The sequence below is a fragment of the Coregonus lavaretus genome (assembly GCF_964263955.1).
Source record: "Coregonus lavaretus genome assembly, chromosome: 1".
Lineage (NCBI taxonomy): Eukaryota > Metazoa > Chordata > Actinopteri > Salmoniformes > Salmonidae > Coregonus > Coregonus lavaretus.
The window spans coordinates 54,126,402-54,148,412 of NC_139988.1; the positions used below are offsets into that span (position 1 = coordinate 54,126,402).

Consider the following 22,011-nt stretch of genomic DNA (forward strand, 5'->3'; position numbering starts at 1 on the left):
TCGTTTGTCCCCCAGTCTTGGGTTTTACCCAGTTTCTGTCCAACTCCAAAACCACCAGACCTTTATTATAGGGTTTCAATGTGCAGTAAATGGGTGCTTTGTGGTTTTTGGTTAGGTTTGTTGCCTGGTTGTGACTTTAACATCCTTTAATTCAGCTATTTGTGGGAATCTGAAATCGTTAGAGAACAGTGCTCTCTTGAAGAAGGCAGTATCATTTCTGTTAGCAAAGCTAAGTTCAGAATGATATATAATTTGGGTGAGAAGTTCCTTGTGTTGTGAATGATTATGACCTAAATGAAATGACCTTTTTCATACTGAAACCATCAAGTTGTTAACTCTATGCCTGGTTCTCTTCTTCTCCTTTGCAGACGGTCCAATCACACAAGCCCCACTTCATTGCAGTGCACTGTCAAGAGGTGGGCGGGAAGAACTACGAAGCATCCATGTCACACGTAGATTGTTTTGTCAAGTAAGTGGCCTCACAACCTCACACTTGATGGTCCCACTTGAAATTGCCCTTCACTGAAGAGGTGCAGCCAACTCTAGTGTTCATAGCTGACTTTAGTGATGATTAGGGGGTATTTTTCTGTCAAGGAATCACCCACAGCCTTGGTCCACAGAAAACTATGACCCAAAACTCTGTGAAAATGAGTGAACAACTCCACCTTCTGGTGACGACTTATTTGGTTTCATTTTTGGTTTCATTTTTTTCCAAAAAAGGTCAGAAGGTTATGACTTTCATATAATTAAACGGATGTACTAGATTACCATCAATTGAATAAACCTTTTTGCAGGGCTTGTTTATTCATAGGATGGAATTATCTATGCATAGTCACTTTAACTCCACCCACATGTACATATTACCTCAACTAACCGGTGCCCCCGCACATTGACTCTGTACCGGTACCCCCTGTATATAGCCTCCCTACTGTAATTTTATTTTACTGCTGCTCTTTAATTATTTGTTATTTTTATTCTTTACTTATCTATTTTTTACTTAACACTGTTTTTTCTTAAAACTGCATTGTTGGTTAAGGGCTTGTACGTAAGCATTTCACTGTAAGGACTATACCTGTTGTATGTGGCGCATGTGGCAAATAACATTTGATTTGATTTGAATAACATCATGTTTTATGTCAATGGGGATTCGTAAAGATTCAATCAAGTGCTCTCTTGATGAACCTCTTTCAACCAATTTAGGGTGTCCTGGTGTGCATTTATTAGCAGGGGATATAGATAAGCAGAAGAGACTGTCTATGAGGCCTCAACAGATTTAGCAGAATATCCCAATACTCTCACAATCTCCTGTTCCTCATCTCTTCTCCTTTAAGGGATAGTGTGAGATTTTGTCTCTGCGTGTCATTTGAAGGAAGTTAAAGGTAGTTTCGTGCGCCATTGCTAACTAACGTTAGCGCAATGACTGGAAATCTACCCGAACAACTAGCATGAAATAACTTTATTTTCATATTGTGATGTGTGTCCTCTCTCTTCTAGAGAGCTGCTGTCCAGCGATGCCATGAAGGAGTACAACAGAGTCCGTGTCTACCTCGACGAGAACTACAAATCCCAGGAGCATTTCACAGTAAGTGCGGCTGGTCCATTTGCCCTCGCTAAGTGGTTCTCTTCCTTTAGATCTCAGGAGATCTTGACTCACAACAGACGGGCTGTATTCACCTGGGTGTTGCACAGCAGCCATTTCCATCAGAATGCTCTACCCACATCAGTGACATTAGATAAGATGTCCGAGGAAAAATGTAAGCTGAAGCTCAGATGCTAGTAAGAAGTTAATTAAGAAATTCAATCAAGTAATTATTTCAGGGACTTCAACCCTCACAGACTAATTTTCCTCAGCTTTGTGGACCCCAGCATTTTATTGGAATGTGCAATAATGGTAGACCACCACAAGGCAGTGCTAGATGGTATGGAATGTTTTGTGGATCTAAAAACCAGCTGCAACCTTTCAAGTGTTATGAAATGTTATTTGTCACATGCTTCATAAACAACAGGTGTAGACTAATGGTGAAATGCTTACTTACGGGCCCTTCCCAACAATGCAGAGAGAAAAATGTACAAATATTCAAAAAAATTATAACACAATAAATAAATACACAATGAGTAACTATAACTTGGCTACATACACGGGGTACCAGTACCGAGCCGATGTGCAGGGGTAAGAGGTAATTGAGGTAGATAAGTACATATAGGTAGGGATAAAGTGTCTAGGCAACAGGATAGATAATAAACAGTAGCAGCAGCGTATGTGATGAGTCAAAAGAGAAAGTGCAAAAAGGGTAAATGCAGATATTCCGGGCAGCTATTTGGTTAACTATTTAGCAGTCTTATAGCTTGGGGGAAGAAGCTCTTCAGGGTCCTGTTGGTTCCAGACTTGGTGCATCGGGAGCGCTTGCCGTGTGGTAGCAGAGAGAACAGTCTATGACTTGGGTGGCTGGAGTCTGACAATCTTTAGGGCCTTCCACTGACACCGCCTGGCATAGAGGTCCTGGATGGCTGGGAGCTTGGCCTCAGAGATGTACTGCGGCGTATCCCTCTGTAGCGCCTTGCGGTCGGATGCAAAGCAGCCATAGTTGGTGTTATCAGCTTGGTTGTGGCTTCTATTTTGCAGGACATTTTTGACTTTTTCACCCTCATATTAGTCTGCTTACATAATAGCCTATCATTTGTATAGTTAGCCATTTATATTACAGCAAGTCTGATGGACTACAAGTCATATTTAGCACATTGTCATAATTATCACAAAGATGTGCAACGCTTGGGCCAAATTGTTGCTCGGTTAATTTTATGGCCTGGTCGCTCAAGATCATGCACAACCACACGTCAGTTGCATTGCATGGCCTCTTGGTGGAGCCAGATACTCAGTGTTGATGATACCAGTTGAAAGTTTCATCTTCAACATCCAGACACCATGCCCCCCCCCCCCCTTTGGACACACACACACATTTAATGCTGATAACATTGTACTCCCAACAGTACATTTGGAAGAAGTTAAGAATGGGGGTGATGGTTAATTCACTGGCTCTGGAGCCCATAAAGAGATGGGGAATAGATGTGGTTTAAGGACCCTGCTAACAATCAGTGTAGCCATGTTTTCCTTTCTATCCTTCTAGGAGGTATTATTACCACGGTACACTGCTCTAACAGCGGTAACAGCAAACAGTCGTAAATCACACCACCACCACCAGTCAGAAATGCTCTTTTCATAAACCTATTATGAACGTATTGGAAGCGTTTGCCCTATTGCTAAAATAATTAACTGCCATTTCGGTTAGGTGATGACGATTATATCCACTTGTTTTGATATTTGAAGTTTATTTAAGGCTCCGACACGCCAGTAGCGTTTGCCGGCCGAGAGTACTTAGTACTTCTGAACAGAGTGCCGGTTGTAATTTGCGAACCAGGTGCAAACCGATTTTACATATTGAATCGCACGAAAATGTTGGCAGTCAGACATCCACCAGCGGGTGGTCCCTCAAACACAGCCTGCTGAACGATCGGCAGACGAACGGCAGATCAACATTCGGTGTGCTGTGTAGGGTCCTTTTAGACTCTCATATCTTGAATAAGCATAGATATACTACAAAATAAATATGTTGATAGATATTCAAATCGGGGCGACAGCAAGGATAACAGACTCTCTCCTGTGCGCTTCACATAGGGCTTGCCATTTAGCCCGGATGACATCACTCATATTTGTTTTCTTAAACTTCGATTTCTGCTTGTGGGTAATTGTTTGTTGTCTGCTCTGCCTGTCAATTTCCAGATAATGTAAGTGGCAACCCCGGTGTGGCTCCCTGAGCCTACCGGTAATGGCAGCCTGTGTGTGTTTTCCTTTGAAATATATATGTGAGTGTGGCAGCAAGCGGATGTGCTATAATGTAGTGAAAGTGTATGGTAACGAACTGAGGGAGTGTTTACTCTACCTGTCTGTCTCTGTCAGATACGGTGGCTGGGTGGCGGTGCCATATGCTTCCCTCGCGCCACAGCCAGCGCAGCCTCACCATGCCTAATGAAGCACACGGCTGAGTGTGTTTGAGCTGTGTCAGCGAGGTGTGTGTTTGGGTAATTTGAGCACACCTCTTAATTTACCAAGGAAGCACTGGCTGATTCTTTTGATTGTAAAGAGACTAATATGTCGACAGGCTAAAACTGTCAAAGAGGAAGCTGGTTTTGAGGGTAGGGTTTTTATTTAGATAGTTTTCCCCTGTGTGATAACCTGGACTACGTTTTATGTCCAACATGAGGACACTTGTGGGTTACCAGTGTATCTTAGCACACGGTGGTCCTAACTCCATACCAGAGCAAGTCTGTCAATCAGGAACCGAGCCCGTGTTGGAAGCAGGCCAGCCTAACCTCCACATCTCTCCCAGAGGGAGGGTGTGTGTGTGTGCTGTGCAGTGATGGAGTGGGGGGGGGGGGAGCCGTCTTGAGTGACACATCCTCCTATGGCTGAGGCCTGGTGTTTTACGGGGCTGTTAAGGTATACAGCAGGTAAAATGTCAATTAGGAAAGCCCGCCCTGATAACTCAACTCCCAATCCACTTGTTCCAGGCCATTAATATTTATCACGGGCGCGGCCCTTTGGGCTGCTGGGGTGTCATGTGGAATGATGTTCACTAATGCCTTGCCTTTATTACCTAGGCTAGCGTTCCTCACAGACTGAGTGTGTGTGAGTAGGCAGACACACACCACCCTTACAGTTTCTGTCACAGCACTCACTCTGTTTTTCTATGCTTCATAGCAGAATTATGAAAAAAGTATAACAGTATTTATTACAAACACACACACCTTCTGCATTGAGTCAATGGCTACGAGTGACATACAAATGAACACACACACACACCAACACACACACACACCCCTTACACAGCCCTCAGTTGTTCTGGAGCATTTTAGTGTTAAATTAAAGGCGTCCTTCCCTGCTCTGGTCCACAGGACAGGAGTGAGAGGCCAGAGGACAAATCAGGCTCTTTGCTCTGACAGGAATCTCACTCCGTTTTTGCGTCCGTGTCCGTTCTCAACCCAGCCGTCACATTGGCTTAATCTGTTTAGCTGCTATTTGTGCTGGGTGCTATCTTTGACAGCTCCACTGGATGTTTTGATTGGATTTCCCCTGTGGTATCCTTTGGTGTGGATACTAGAGAGTGTTGTCACCCTGAGAGACACTGGGTGCACTCCCATCAGCTCCCCGTTCCGTCTATCCAGTTAGCTCTGTCTGTACTGTGTGCACACACACACACGCACAAGCACACACACACGCACAAGCACACACACACACGCACAAGCACACACACACACGCACAAGCACACACACACACGTACATGCAGCTACATTCTGTATACACAATAAGACCCACATACAGACTCAAAGGAAGGTATGCATTCCTAAGCTTTCAAATTAGAAAGTTCAATCAAATGTTTTATTTTCTTCCTATCAGAGTTTAGCCTACTTTGAAACTTGTTTAGTCAGTTTACATGATTATTTCCCAGCTCTTTTCTCCTCAAACCTAATGGTGCCTCCTGAGTAGCTCAGATCTATCTCCGTGGTTGGGATGAGGGAATAGATGCTGAGGGCTGGGCCCCATTTAGAGGCATCTCAGAAACTGCCAGCAGCACCCCAGACTGCTCCAGAGGTGAGACCTTAAAGGTGCAATATGCAGAAATTGCTCCGCCATTTCCTGGTTGCTAAAATTCTAATAGTTTGTCTAATTTCAGTTTATGTGGCAAAACAAGCAGTCATTGTGTAGAGAATCATTGTACCATCTAAACCGCTGTGAAATATATTTTCCATAACCAATCATATTGTATTTTCAGCTGATTGAAGCTGGTGTACAAAACCGAAAGTAAAAAGAACACAAAAACGTAAGAACGGGAAGCATAGAAATAGCGCACATAGAACAGATCTTCCACTTCTTAGACTTGCTTTCAATGAGAATGACAGATCTATAACTCTCATTTCTATGTGAATTTGGTCGGGTCGCCCAAAAAGCTACACATTGAAGCTTTAATTCCTGCCTCCAGCAGGCCACAGTAATGTAATCATCAAAACTGCACCCAGCACAGCACCCAGGTATTTATGAACACTTAGTGGCCCACTGCGGTGATAGAGCCTGGGCCTGTGTGTGTGTGTGTGTGTGTGTGTGTTCACTTGCGTTGTGCTCATCACCTATTTTCATGATGCACCACCATCTCCCCTCCCCCTTTAATGCCAGATGATGGGGGATTGTTTCATCCTTTACCCCTTAAGCAACCCCTGCTCTGCATTTACAGAGCGAGAGAACGACAGGGTGGTCGCTACGCTAGTTTACACACACAGGACCAACCCCCACCAACCCCCACCTAAACACAAACCCCTCCACCCTCATGGGCTGGGAGATGGCATCGTGAGGATAAGCAGGTTAAAAATGGCAAACTAAATCTCTGGCCTCTTATTTCAATATGGTGAGAAGTACTGTGCAGGCGAGGCAATTTGAATGGAGTAGATGTCATCATTGTTGGGCCATAACTCTCCCTCACCATCAGTCATGCACTCAGGGCATGCAAGTAAGCGCATACACACACCCTCACTCACGTACACACACACACACACACACACACACACAACACACACACTCAGGACGTGTTGAGCAACAATCAATGAATCTGCCATCAGAAGTGAATTATGAGGGAGAGAAAGCAGGCTGTGCCTCCCTGGAAAAATGTAGGTTGAAGATGTGTATATAATGAATGGATTGAAAGGAGATGCCGAAAAATGTATGCATTTATTACAAGGAGCCTAATCTACAGAACTCAGCCTATGCCCACCACTGGACCAACACAAAAATGAGAATCTGACACGCACACATTCAAGCACACGTACCCACACACACCGTCCGTCCCCTTCACCCTCATAAACAGAGCTCTGATAAAGTGTTTGTGTGTGGTGGGATTGGTTTAGTGGGGGCTGCAGGCAGGACCTGGGCGGGCAGTAAATCAGGTCTGTCTGTGGGGTGGAGGTGAGGGGTGTGTGTGGGGGGGGATCGCCAGCACAAATGATGATGTGATTCCAGCATGCAGTGGCCAGGTGCACCTTGCCACCATACATTATGATGTGCGGACCCCAGCCGGCGAGGGGCAGAGTGAAGGTGAGCCTGTCATATCGATCTTTTTAGCGCTAAAATATGAGCCACTTTACTCAGCTCCCCAGCGCAGTGATGTGAAAAATAATAACTCGGACCCAAATTAAAAATATTGATCGCTTAGGAGGTGTTGAGAGCAAATAAACATCCACCTCCCTCCCCCTTCCAACACCCTGACTCCCCCTTCTCTCCCACCCCAGGGCTGGGTCAGGGATGTTGGTGTGCCGGACTGTAAATATATCTGGCCATCTCTACTCCTCTACCAGCAAATTATAGTCTTATACGGCGTTGCCAGGTTGTGGTCTGTATATTTCCCCAACCCAAATGAACAGGCCTAGGAAGTTGCTCTGTCCCCATCCACTCTGTCATTGATTGATCTGGTCTTGACTCCATAATCTGGCATTAGCCATGCTTTATTGATGGCCCTCAGTCATAATTCTTTGCACATCGGAGCTTGACTTTATTTTATTTCCGGCCAGTAACGTATGAGCTGACACCCGGCCATCAAATGTGTGGTAAAACAATTGCCACAAGGTACATTTTATTGCCTGCTCCATGCATTTGTGAGCAGGCAGGCAAGTGTCCTCTGCCCAGGTCCTGATGAATGGTCGCGTCGAGTGGGTGAGTATGAAAATGAGAGGGGAGACGCCATGCATGGGGGAACAGAGTTAGACCGCCTTCAGCAAATCTAAATTAAAACCCTCTGACATGCAATAAAAAGAAACTCTAATGTATGTTCAATTGCTTTCATGATGAGGCCTGTCAAGTATCCTTATCAATTGCGTACCTTGCCCCGCCTCATCTCATTTTGAATCAGGGTTAAGCTATGTCCCTAATACACAACATACAATGTCAAAGACAAATGTAAACCACTTAAAACATCCAAAACCTCATACTTAAAGGGAAATGTCACAATATTAGTCATCTCCAGCACCACCCCAGCATATGTGAAAGTTTAAATGTCCCTTTAACTTTCCTACCAACAACTGCTATCGATTGAATTGAAGGACATAGAAACGCGCCATTTTCACATATGTTGATGTTGGGGTGGTGCTGGAGATGATGAATATGAAGTTGAACATTTTTTAAATGTCCCTTTAACTTTCCTACCAACAACTGCTATTGATTGAATACAATGACATTTGTTTCCTGTATCCTACGAGCGAGAGTGAATGAATAGAGATTTGATGAGCAGGGAGAGAGATAGTGGGTCGGTGTTTCAGTGGAGACGAGGCATTGGGATCACTTGCTGAGTGTTGACATCAGTGAGGGCACTATCTGGCGACGTCTCCTCTGCTCAATTGCTCTCCTCTCCACTCCTGGTGAAAGCTGGCGTCAGGCCCTGCACATAGCTACTAGCTGATCTGATTCCCATAGGTATTAATTCTCCCATGCAGCAGGACTTGATTTGCATGGCCCAGTTGACCCAGGCAGACACTGACCATTACTTACCCATTAGCTAATCGCTCTGGTTTGATTTCCATAATCCTCCCTCTATTGAAGGCCCTCACAGGCCCCCAGCTCTCTGGAGAATATAGGCAGAGAGCCCATATCCCCCCCCCATGCACACACACACTCACTTTTAATTCTTAAAACACACTATCTAAGCCAGGGTTCTTCAATTCCGGTCCTGGAGGGCCGAAACACCTCTGTTTTTCATCCTCTCCTTCTAATCAGGGGCTAATTCAGACATGGGACACCAGGTGAGTGCAATTAACTACCAGGTAGAAATAAAAAACGGAAGTGTATCGGCCCTCCAGGACCGGAATTGAAGATCCCTGATCTAAGCACTGAAACAATTCTCATTAGAACAAAAATACATCAAATACACAAACATATACTGAGTGTACAAAACATTAAGAACACCTGCTCTTTCCATGACAGACTGACCAGGTGAATCCAGGTGAAAACTATTATCTCTTATTGATGTCACTTGTTAAATTGACTTTAATCAGTAAAGATGAAGGGGAGGAGACAGGTTAAATAAGGATTTTTAAGCCTTGAGACAATTGAGACATGGATTGTTTATGTGTGCCATTCAGCGGGTGAGTGGGCAAGACAAAATATTGAAGTGCCTTTGAACTTGGTATGGTAGTAGGTGCCAGGCGCTCCGGTTTGAGTGTGTCAAGAACTGCGACGCTGCTGAGTTTTACACCCTCAACCGCTTCCCGTGTGTATCAAGAATGGTCCACCACCCAAAGGACCCAACTTGACACGACTGTGGGAAGCATTGGAGTCAACATAGGCAAGCATCCCTGTGGAATGCTTTTGACACCTTGTAGAGTCCATGACCCAATGATTTGAGGCTGTTCTGAGGGCAAAGGAGGGTGCAACGCAATATTAGGATGGAGTTTCTAATGTTTTGTACACTCAGTGTAGGTATAACATGTCACTTTCTAAGAGATATTTCTCCCATAATAAACTTTACAAATCATAGCAAATGTCTCCACCCTAGTCTAAACTGCTAATATCATCATAACCATCCTGTGAATACAGTGGGATGGTGGCCTGACATCCCTGTGAGTGGCAATTGCCGCTGAGAGTGTGTGCTGTTAAGATTTGTGATTGTGATGTGTGTGTTGGGGTGTCAGGGTAGGCGTTGCTAAATTGCTCCCGGCGTCTCTTTAAAGCCCCTTTATTAACATGAGTTTCAGAGCGATGCTTATCTGTCTATGCAACAGATTAAGCCCTCAGGAACATGATCATATTTGAGCTCCACTCCAGTCCCTCTCAAGTGCTCACTTCTCCTCTCAGAGCAGAAAGGCCTTCACAAGATAATGTGAGGGTATTATCAAATCAAATCAAATTGTAATTGTCACATACACGTGTTTAGCTAATGTTATTGCGGGTGTAGCGAAATGCTTGTGCTTCTAGCTCCGACAGTGCAGTAATATCTAACAATTTCACAACATATACCTAATACACACAAATCTAAGTAAGGAATGGAATTAAGAATATATAAATATATGTACAAGCAATGACAGAGTGGCATGGACTAAGATACAGTAGAATATTATAGAATACAGTATATGCATATGAGATGCGTAATGCAAGATATGAAAACATTATTAAAGTGACTAGTGTTCCATTTCTTAAAGTGGCCAGTGATTTCAATAGGCAGCAGCAGCCTCTAATGTGCTAGTGATGGCTATTTAACAGTCTGATGGCCTTGAGATAGAAGCTGTTTTTCAGTCTCTCGGTCCCAGCTTTGATGCACCTATACTGACCTCGCCTTCTGGATGATAGCGGGGTGAACAGGCAGTGGCTCGGGTGGTTGATGTCCTTGATGATCTTTTTGGCCTTCCTGTGACATCGGGTGCTGTAGGTGTCCTGGAGGGCGGGTAGTTTGCCCCCAGTAATGCGTTCGGCAGACCGCACCACCCTCTGGAGAGCCCTGCGGTTGTGGGTGGTGCAGTTGCCGTACCTGGCGGTTATACAGCCCGACAGGATGCTCTCAATTGTGCATCTGTAAAAGTTTGTGGGGGTTTCAGGTGCCAAGCCAAATTTCTTCAGCCTCCTGAGGTTGAAGAGGCTCTGTTGTGCCTTCTTCACCACACTGTCTGCGTGGGTGGACCATTTCAGTTTGTCAGTGATGTGTATGCCAAGGAACTTGAAGCTTTCCACCTTCTCCACAGCGGTCCCGTCGATGTGGATAGGGGGGTGCACCCTCTGCTGTTTCCTGAAGTCCACGATCATCTCCTTTATTTTGTTGATGTTGAGTGAGAGGTTATTTTCCTGGCACAACACTCCCAGAGCCCTCACCACCACCCTGTAGGCTGTCTCGTCATTGTTGGTAATCAAGCCTACTACTGTTGTATCGTCTGCAAACTTGATGATTGAGTTGGAGGCGTGCTTGGCCACACAGTCATGGGTGAACAGGGAGTACAGGAGGGGGCTGAGCACGCACCCTTGTGGGGCCCCAGTGTTGGGGATCAGCGAAGTGGAGATGTTATTTCCTACCTTCACCAACTGGGGACGGCCCGTCAGGAAGTCCAGGACCCAGTTGCACAGGGCAGGGTTCAGACCCAGGGCCTCAAGCTTAATGATGAGCTTGGAGGGTATTATGTTGTTGAATGCTGAGCTATAGTCAATGAACAGCATTCTTACATAGGTATTCCTCTTGTCCAGATGGGATAGGGCAGTGTGATGGCGATTGCATCGTCTGGGGATCTATTGGGGCGGTAAGCAAATTGAAGTGGGTCTAGGGTGACAGGTAAGGTAGAGGTGATATGATCCTTGACTAGTCTCTTAAAGCACTTCATGATGACAGAGGTGAGTGCTACGGGGCGACTGAGTGTGACTAAAGATGGGGTTATATGAAGAGATGTTTACCCATCTAACCCTATTTATAGTTTGCATTAAACCTCAAATATGCTGTGGTGTTTGATCAATTACAATTGGTTATCTTCTTAAAATCTGGATTTCCTACTTCTATACAGATCCTATACATATCACTCACGACAGTGCATTTTAAATGTTGTTTCCTCGTTAATTCCTGCCATGCAATCCTGTATGGTATATTCTGTACAGCAAGTATGCATTCCCTGTGTACTGTATATTCTATAGACCTCCGGTGCTCTCTAAGAGGTTTGCTTTAATGACATGAAACTGACTTTGGTTACACTTAATTTGGAAGCTTGTCTGTGTGTGAGGGCGCCGGTATCTAGGTCTCCCCTACCCCCTGAAGCCATCAGCATTATTCATGTAGGTAAGAGTGCTTTACTACTGAGACTGAGTCATTACATCTGCCTGTGTATATGGCTTGCCTATGTTTCTATGTGTATTGGCTTATTCATGTTTTGCTGATGTCTGCTACTTAGGCTTATTAATAGGTTGTTGATATTAATCCAGGGGGGACAATTTATAGATCTGCTAATGATGTAATTTCTGGACAATATTTCTGTCTGTATTTGTCTGACAATATACATTTTTAAAATCATCACTGTATGTCTAATAAATCACTTTGTGTTTGTTTTAATGAAAATAACTCCAAATATATTTAATAATGTATTTCCCTGAGCCTCCCTTTGTCATTGAAATGCTCCGTCTGATCGTATGGGTGTTTTGATACAAATGTAAATATATTTGCATACACAGCCCTGATTGGCGGATAAAGTAGGAGGCTATATATGCAAATAAAAGATGACTGGTCATCGGTCAGAATAATCAGATCAGATTGTGATGTCATGATCTGGGCTAAAAACTCCATCCCACCTGAACGAGCTGAAATTCAAGGCATTTTTTTCAAACAACTCTTACACAAAAAGGGCATTATCATAATTTTCACAATTTCAGTGTTATTTCGACCTTATCGTGTGGAAATACAGTATCATAAAAAAAAAATGTTAAATCACGTTTTGGACTGCACTGCTCCTTTAAGGGACCCCTTTTGACTCGAGCACCCCCAGTGGCAAAAGTTCTTTATAGCCTCTAACTCTAATACACCAGTGGAAACAGTGATATGGATTACAGTGGGGGAAAAAAGTATTTAGTCAGCCACCAATTGTGCAAGTTCTCCCACTTAAAAAGATGAGAGAGGCCTGTAATTTTCATCATAGGTACACGTCAACTATGACAGACAAAATGAGAAAAGAATATACAGAAAATCACATTGTAGGATTTTTTATGAATTTATTTGCAAATTATGGTGGAAAATAAGTATTTGGTCAATAACAAAAGTTTCTCAATACTTTGTTATATACCCTTTGTTGGCAATGACACAGGTCAAACGTTTTCTGTAAGTCTTCACAAGGTTTTCACACACTGTTGCTGGTATTTTGGCCCATTCCTCCATGCAGATCTCCTCTAGAGCAGTGATGTTTTGGGGCTGTCGCTGGGCAACACAGACTTTCAACTCCCTCCAAATAATTTCTATGGGGTTGAGATCTGGAGACTGGCTAGGCCACTCCAGGACCTTGAAATGCTTCTTACGAAGCCACTCCTTCGTTGCCCGGGCGGTGTGTTTGGGATCATTGTCATGCTGAAAGACCCAGCCACGTTTCATCTTCAATGCCCTTGCTGATGGAAGGAGGTTTTATAATATATAATAATATATAATAATATAATAATATGCCATTTAGCAGACGCTTTTATCCAAAGCGACTTACAGTCATGCGTGCATACATTTTTTGTGTATGGGTGGTCCCGGGGATCGAACCCACTATCTTGGCGTTACAAGCGCCGTGCTCTACCAGCTGAGCTACAGAGGACCACCATTTTCACTCAAAATCTCACGATACATGGCCCCATTCATTCTTTCCTTTACACGGATCAGTCGTCCTGGTCCCTTTACAGAAAAACAGCCCCAAAGCATGATGTTTCCACCCCCATGCTTCACAGTAGGTATGGTGTTCTTTGGATGCAACTCAGCATTCTTTGTCCTCCAAACACGACGAGTTGAGTTTTTACCAAAAAGTTCTATTTTGGTTTCATCTGACCATATGACATTCTCCCAATCCTCTTCTGGATCATCCAAATGCACTCTAGCAAACTTCAGACGGGCCTGGACATGTACTGGCTTAAGCAGGGGCACACGTCTGGCACTGCAGGATTTGAGTCCCTGGCGGCGGAGTGTGTTACTGATGGTAGGCTTTGTTACTTTGGTCCCAGCTCTCTGCAGGTCATTCACTAGGTCCCCCCGTGTGGTTCTGGGATTTTTGCTCACCGTTCTTGTGATCATTTTGACCCCACGGGGTGAGATCTTGCGTGGAGCCCCAGATCGGGGGAGATTATCAGTGGTCTTGTATGTCTTCCATTTCCTAATAATTGCTCCCACAGTTGATTTCTTCAAACCAAGCTGCTTACCTATTGCAGATTCAGTCTTCCCAGCCTGGTGCAGGTCTACAATTTAGTTTCTGGTGTCCTTTGACAGCTCTTTGGTCTTGGCCATAGTGGAGTTTGGAGTGTGACTGTTTGAGGTTGTGGACAGGTGTCTTTTATACTGATAACAAGTTCAAACAGGTGCCATTAATACAGGTAACGAGTGGAGGACAGAGGAGCCTCTTAAAGAAGAAGTTACAGGTCTGTGAGAGCCAGAAATCTTGCTTGTTTGTAGGTGACCAAATACTTATTTTCCTCCATAATTTGCAAATAAATTCATTAAAAATCCTACAATGTGATTTTCTGGAAAAAAAATTCTCAATTTGTCTGTCATAGTTGTACCTATGATGAAAATTACAGGCCTCTCTCATCTTTTTAAGTGGGAGAACTTGCACAATTGGTGGCTGACTAAATACTTTTTCCCCCACTGTATCTATCTATAAAGACAAGATCCACCACCTTCCACAGCTCTATCCCAGGAGCTTTCCCACTTGTCCTGTTGTGTTCGGAGGGGAAAGACTCATTATGTCAGCCCAGTCCGATTAATCTTAATCGCCTTCCGCGGGAATTCTCGCGGAGTGACAGTTTGCATTGATTGCAGAGGAGCTCCTGCCACCCCCACCGCTCCAAACGAGCTGATAATTAATAAGGCCAGCTTCCACAAACATCCAGTCAACAGGCAACGTGATGGATTGGACTGCCTGGAAGCTGACCAACGCAACGCCCCCTTCCGAAGAGCGGGTCCTCAGCCCCCAGGTGTCCATTACCATGGCCTGATCAGAAATGCAGAGCAACACCCACTGCTAATTAAACACCCAGAGGTTGCCTTTGTTTTTCAGTCCACTGTTGTCTATCTATTCATTATTGGCATGCATTTAATAATTCATGAAGCAGTGGCATTGAGGAGTTTGGGGGGACAGCCCTCAGCAGTGGACACAGGTGAGTTCTGAGCCGGAACAAAGATACATGGGTCACTATGGTAGGGGAGACTGGGGCACAAAATAACACTTGCCATAAAGTAACAACCAAATAACTCACATTAGAAACCACCTAGAAAGCTGTTATTCAATGTGCTAATGCTTGGTTAGTGTATACATGCCTAGGAAGTTTTGCTTAAATCCATAATATTTTTGTTTTATTTACTAATTTCTGAATATTATTTGTCTCTCTTTTTTGATTATTGACCTGTGGAACATTCCCCATGTATCTAATCGTAGATACTTTTTATCAGTAAGAAGAAGGCCTTTTGATTGGTATAGATCATGACAATAATTGTTGTATTTTCTCAGAAGACCCAGATTTATAATGGGGGTAAATTGTAACATTTGTTACAATTAACCCCTTACCTAAAATGAACAGGGTAATTTATATGGTATTTAGACACATTAACATAATGATATAGAATATAACTTATTTACATTAAGTTTGCCAGTACAACTAAGATAATACCTTAAACATTTAAAAAGTCAAATTCATAAAATATATACATTTTGGCTACTCCGCTTTAGGTCAGTATGACATGCCTAAAAGATATGAAAATATTTTTGGACAATGTAGTGTATTTTCATCCAAAAATCAGTTTCAAATCAGAATTTTTTTCAATTACCCCTCATTTTTACCATTGAAGACAGTGTTACATTTAACCCTGCAGCATGTTACAATTAGCCCTGCCTACTTCCACCGCTTTCGGTTAAATTGTAAAAGACTGGTATGTCCTAGAAACATAGTTACAGTGTGTAATGGTAGCTGAGATATATATGTATGTTTGTATAAAAATATTCTTAATCTACTGTAACTCAAATAATATTTTCATAAATAAGTGAAAGACTGAAAGTGTTTGTGCCTCGGTCTCCTCTAGTCGGTTGCTTTTTTATGTCTTAAAAAAGGAATTGAACTTCCATGTTTGCTGAAGTTGCATAGCATTGTACACTGAACAAAAATATAAACGCAATATGTAATGTGTTGGTTCCATGTTTAATGAGCTGAAATAAAAAATCCCACAAATGTCTCTCGAATTTTGCAGGAATGTCCTCCAGAGCTGTTGGTAGAGAATTGAATGTTCATTGCTCTACCATAAGCTGCCTCATAAGAATAAGAATTTGGCAGTACGTCCAACTGGCCTCACAACCGCAGACCACGTGTAACTACACGCCATCCCAGGACCTCCACATCCGGCTTCTTCACCTGCGGGATCGTCTGAGACCAGCCACCCGGACAGCTGATGAAACTGTGGGTTTGCACAACTGAAAGATTTCTGCACAAACTGTCAGAAACCGTATGGGCAGGCATAAGCTACGGACAACGAACACAATTGCATTTTATCGATAGCAATTTGAATGCACAGAGATACCGTGACGAGATCCTGAGACCCGTTGTCGTGCCATTTATCCGCTGCCATCACCTCATGTTTCAGCATGATATTGCACAGCCCCATGTCGCAAGGATGTGTACATAATTTCTGGAAGCTGAAAATGTCCCAGTTCTTCCATGGCCAGCATACTTACCAGACATGTCTCCCATTGAGCATGTTTGGGCTGCTCTGGATTGACGTGTACGACAGCGTGTTCCAGTTCCCGCCAATATCCAGCAACTTCGCGCAGCCATTGAAGAGGAGTGGGACAACATTCCACAGGCTACAATCAACAGCCTGATCAACTCTATGCGAAGGAGATGTGTCGCGCTGCATGAGGCAAATGGTGGTCACACCAGATTCTGACTGGTTTTCGGATCCACACCACTACCTTTTTTTAAGGTGTCGGTGACCAACAGATGCATATCTATATTCCCAGTCATGTGAATCCATAGATTAGGGCCTAATGAATGTATTTCAATTAACTGATTTCCTTATATGAACTGTAATTCAGTAAAATCTTAAAAATGTGTTGCGTTTATATTTTTGTGTAGTTTGGCTTTAATATGACACGTTAGCCATGATATGATGACTCATTTCAATGGCAATACATTTTTACTATTCAATAAGGTTGTGTGTCAATGCAATTCTTTTGATTCCTGTTTTGAATGTATTCTTTCTCACTCTGTATTTAACATAGTAAACACATTTCAACAACATTTACTTTTGAGCAACAGGAGGTATAGAAAAGGACTAGATTGACAGTCAAGCAGTATGATGTCAGTACAGGACCTTTTTTATTTCTATATTATTTTGCATTTATATAGTTCTGTCCTTGAGCTGCTCTTGTCATATTATTATTATTATTATTATTACTGTATCTATTATGCCATGTTTTGTGTGGACCCCAGGAAGAGTAGTTGCTGCTTTTGCAACAGCTAATGTGGATCTTAATCAAATAACAAATTATACCAACCACTCTATGTCCAGGCTGTCACATTGGACACTGGTCTTAGTGCCTAACACAGACAGGTCAGATGTATGACATGGTTTCCATGGCAATGGTATCGCTGAGCAACAGTCGACTGGACTGATCACTGAGTGATCCATGGGCCTTCAGGAACAAATGACCTCTTTTAATCAGGACATCCCTGTCTGTCAGCACGTGCCTCATTGGCAACTAATTGTGAGATATGGACATGTCCCAAGCAGCAGGGAAATTCTGTTAGCCACTAGCATCCAGCTATCCACAAGACTCTCTGTACAGAGTGGCTCTGTACAGAGTGGCACTGTATGGGTATTTGGAGAATAGAGATGGCTATGACCTCAGTGTGTGTTGGTTGCAGCACAACCACCAGTGGGAATAATGATCCCTGTGTGTGTCATAAGGCAGGTAAATAACGACGATCCATGGTTCTAATGGCATTAGAGTCCGTCAGGGCGAGTCAGCCGTAGCAGGAGTGTGTTTGGCGGTCCCTGTGTGGCCCCTAACCGGTCTGATTGGGGTAATTGGTAGATCCGCTGGTCTCCATGGTTGTCAGCTTTGTTGGTTAATAAGACCCAACAATGTGATCATCTCATTTCCATCCTCACTTACACAGCACCTCACATTGGATAGGATGGCAGCTTTAGACAGTTCTCCAACCACGCACGCACACACACACACACACACACACACACACACATACACACACACACACACACACACACACACACACACACACACACACACACACACACACACACACACACACACACACACACATACACATACACACACACACACACACACACACACACACATACACATACACATACACATACACATACACACACACACACAGGGAAGGTTAATGTAGGAGCCCATTTATTTCACTCTAACCATCACAATGACTCTAAATGGCCTTTCAAAACCAGAGAGAGGAGGGGGACAAAAATAATCTAATAACCCAATTACTGCTGGGCTTCATTCTGGAGTTAAGTGCATTTTTATTGTGTAACTTTTCTCTTTTCTCTTCTACTCTCTTAGCCTACAACCCTTTATTTTTTATTCTTCTTCAGCAAGCGCTCCCTCCCTGCCACTTCTCATCTAATATCGCCATAATTGGGTTTAGTTCTACAAATCAAATTTCTCCAAGTGGGTTATCCTGCTCTGAAATTGGAGAGGTCCCTTGGCTGGCATGGGCGGGGAGTTAATCTGCTTTTGTTAAGCCCCCTCAATGGCAGTGCCGGCAACAGGGGCCACCACGCCAGTTAAAGCATTCGCCTGTCACTGTGGACACGCTCATAATTTACCCCCCCTCCCCACCACACCCACCCTGCACCCCCCACGCACACAACGCACACACCGCCTTACCCTGATTCCCCTTGTGCAAATAATGACATTTTGAATCGAGCATTAACAGGCTTAATTACTTTTAAATGGTCATTTTAATTTACACTGATATAGTATTGATCACACAAGCAGAGATTAAGGCCCTCACTGGAGCGGATGATGTGGAATTAAACAGTGCCGGGTCCTCCTGGGGCCTGCCTGGCCTGTCTCGCTGCAGCCAGAAGAGGAATGATATTTCTCCGTAATGAACTGGCAGCATGCGCAGACATGAATCTCTGGCCCGCTGGAAAAGGAGGGAAATGATGGGGTTTGGGGAGCCATGGAGGGTTATTCATTCACTGCCATGCACCAATTCTCCTGTGATTCATCCGAGGGGGCCCGGTGTTTCGTGTTTGCCTGCCAAGGTCTGGCTGACCTTTCCGGGCTAAGTGTATATATATCCCCCTCCGTAGGGAGAAGCCCAGGGCCAGGCAGGTGTCACGCCACGGCCGGGGCGGGGGGCATCTTCAGGGAGCCATCAGCCTCTAATCCAAACATCCGCAACAGGGAAAGTGTCTGTCCGTGATCCCCCCTCTCATCCTCACTCATCAGCCCTGTCGGAAAACAGGACACTTCCCTGGTGGAATTGATCTGGGCTCTCCAGCCATATGTCACGTACAGCTGGTTAATATCAGAGAGAAATCATTACTTCAAATCCAAGCAATTTCTCTCCAGAAAGAAAAAAGGTTTATCTTCTTAACCGGCCTGTTTTGGCATAATTATAGCTGTGGAACTAACCGTCTTGACACCTGTCTCTGAAGAGACAACTCAAACAATCTCTCCATACACAAGTGCATTTTAGGTCTAGGTAGCACTTAAACCTATAGATCTGATAGGAATTAGATAGCTGTCTATAAATATATAAAGAAGGGCTAGTATATTGCAACGGCTATCTCAGAAGCTGATCCCCCTCCCTTTTGACAAAACAGAGTCTTGATATGTGTAGTCGTGCTCTAATACAGCTGTTGATTATTTTAGAATTTTTGTGGTTGAGCAACACAATCCTGAACGGAATGATATTGTTGTGTGACCGCGCGTGAACATTCTGTGTGTTATGTTTATTTACAGTTGATTGAATTGGGGGGCCTAGTTAGTCCACGTTCGTCCTTGAGCTAGCGTAGGTTCTTAAAACAGTCCAAAAGCACCAAAGCAGATTGAAAAAGGTTGTGAAGGTTTCAGGCTCTCTGCTCATTGCATTACCAACACCTAGATGTCATGGGGTGGAAGCCATTCCAGCGATGAGGCACAACAACAGCAAAACCTTTTTCCCCTGGCTGGCAAATATTCCCATGCTGGATCCCCATGGATGTCTCCAATACACATAATGGACTTGGCAAGTCCTGGGGTGGCCCAGCTTAGGCCTTCTACCTTCCACTGTCATCCAATCACCTTATTCATATGCTCTTGCATTGTTTAGTCAACCAGCCATCTATTTACATCAACCCATAACCAAACCACCTCACACACTGCATGCACCACAGAGGCACTTAATAGAATTAGCAGGTGTTGTGCGGCACATTTTAAACATAAAGTACCGACTGCACTCTCCCTTACTCTCTCCCCTACTCCCTCTCTGCATATAGCAGTACAGTCCTCTTACTTCTGTAGTCCTTCTTGGTGGTGCAGTCTCTTTCTACTGTTTAGCTTTCTTTGTTGCCTCCTCTACTGGTTATATACTGTAGGTGCGGACCTCGCTCTCCTCTCTGACAATTATATATATATATTTATTCTTTTAATGGTGTAGTCTTCCTGGCTTTGTTGTCACACAGACGTGTGTTTATGGTTGATAAAATCACATCTGGGATTTGTGCTGCTATTTTACCTGTGTTTATTCTAGGCCCAATGTCTCTTACTCTCCACTGAAATAGAATCGGTTCATTCTTATCACACACACAGTTTCCTTTCTGATTTTGGGAAATGTTTTGCATCTCTGCTTGGGTAGTAGTAGCACATACAGACCAGTTGAACAAATTGAAACATCCACATGCTTGGAATGTGCAGTCTTATTATTCCCCCATCTGAGTGAATGATTCCCCCCCATCTCGACATTTCAATACATTCTTTTAAAAACAAAATCAGTCTCGTATGCTTTGCCCCTTGTGATTTTCAGAAGATGAATGCACATCGACTCACCCTAAATGGTTTTAGCCCCTTATTTTCTAACCATATTTAAACATGCATGGGGCAATCAATTTGGAATGGCTCATAGTGGGGGTTCAGGAAAATGAACAATCCCTTTGTCCCCTACCCAGCCTCCCCTGTCCCGATGAGACAGCCTATAGGGAGGAGGTCAGAGACCTGTCGGTGTGGTGCCAGGACAACAATCTCTTCCTCAACGTCAGTAAGACAAAAGAGCTGATCGTGGACTACAGGAAACGGAGGGCCGAGCACGCCTCCATTCACGTCGACGGGGCTGTACTGGAACGAGTTGAGAGCTTCAAGTTCCTCGGTGTCCACATCATTAAGGATCTACCATGGTCCAAACACACCAACACAGTCGTGAAGAGGGCGCGACAATGCCTCTTCCCCCTCAGGAAACTGATAAGATTTGGCATGGTCCCTCAGATCCTCAAAAAGTTATTTAGCTGCACCATCAAGAGCATATTGACTGGCTGCATCATATTGACAGGCTGGTAGGGCAACTGCTTGGCATTCGACCACAAGGCGCTACAGATGGTATTGCGTACATCCCAGTACATCACTGAGGCCGAGCTCCCTTCAATCCATGACCTCTATACCAGGCGGTGTCAGAAGAGGAAGGCCCCCCAAAATTGTCAGACTCCAGCCACCCAAGTCACAGACTGTTCTCTCTGCTACCGCATGGCAAGCGGTACCAATGTACCAAGTTTGGAACTAACAGGACCTTGAACAGCTTCTACCCCCAAGCCATAAGTCTTCTAAAGAAGGCTGCTAAATAGCTAATCAAATGGCTACCCGGACTACCTGCATTGACCCTTTTTGCACCAACTCTCTTGCACAGACTCTATACCCACACACTCACACATACTTACACTGACATCCCAACACACACACACACACACACTTTCACACTCATCACATACGCTGCTGCTTGTCACTTTACCTCTACCTATTTGTACAGTACATAGCTACCTCTATTACCTCGTACCCCTGCACATCAACTCGGTACTGGTACTCCCTGTATATAGCCATGTTATGTTCTACTCCCTATATACTCTATAGCCATGTTATTTTTACTCATACTTTTTATTCGTTATTCACTGTCACTTTTGTTATTTTGTTATTTTAAATGTGTCTTATCTTTAACTCTGCATTGTTGGAAAAGTAAGTAGGCATTTCACTGTTAGTCTACACCT

General features: G+C 43.9%; 1 protein-coding gene across 1 annotated transcript in view; it reads left to right on the forward strand.

The window, feature by feature from the left end:
• Positions 1-22,011, forward strand: part of inpp5a (inositol polyphosphate-5-phosphatase A) — a 228,484-nt gene that overhangs the window by 115,627 nt on the left and 90,846 nt on the right. The window contains exons 3-4 of the mRNA XM_084187952.1: positions 369-469; positions 1,495-1,582. Coding sequence (XP_084044078.1) covers positions 369-469; positions 1,495-1,582 — 189 coding nt within the window. The remainder of the gene's footprint in view (positions 1-368; positions 470-1,494; positions 1,583-22,011) is intronic.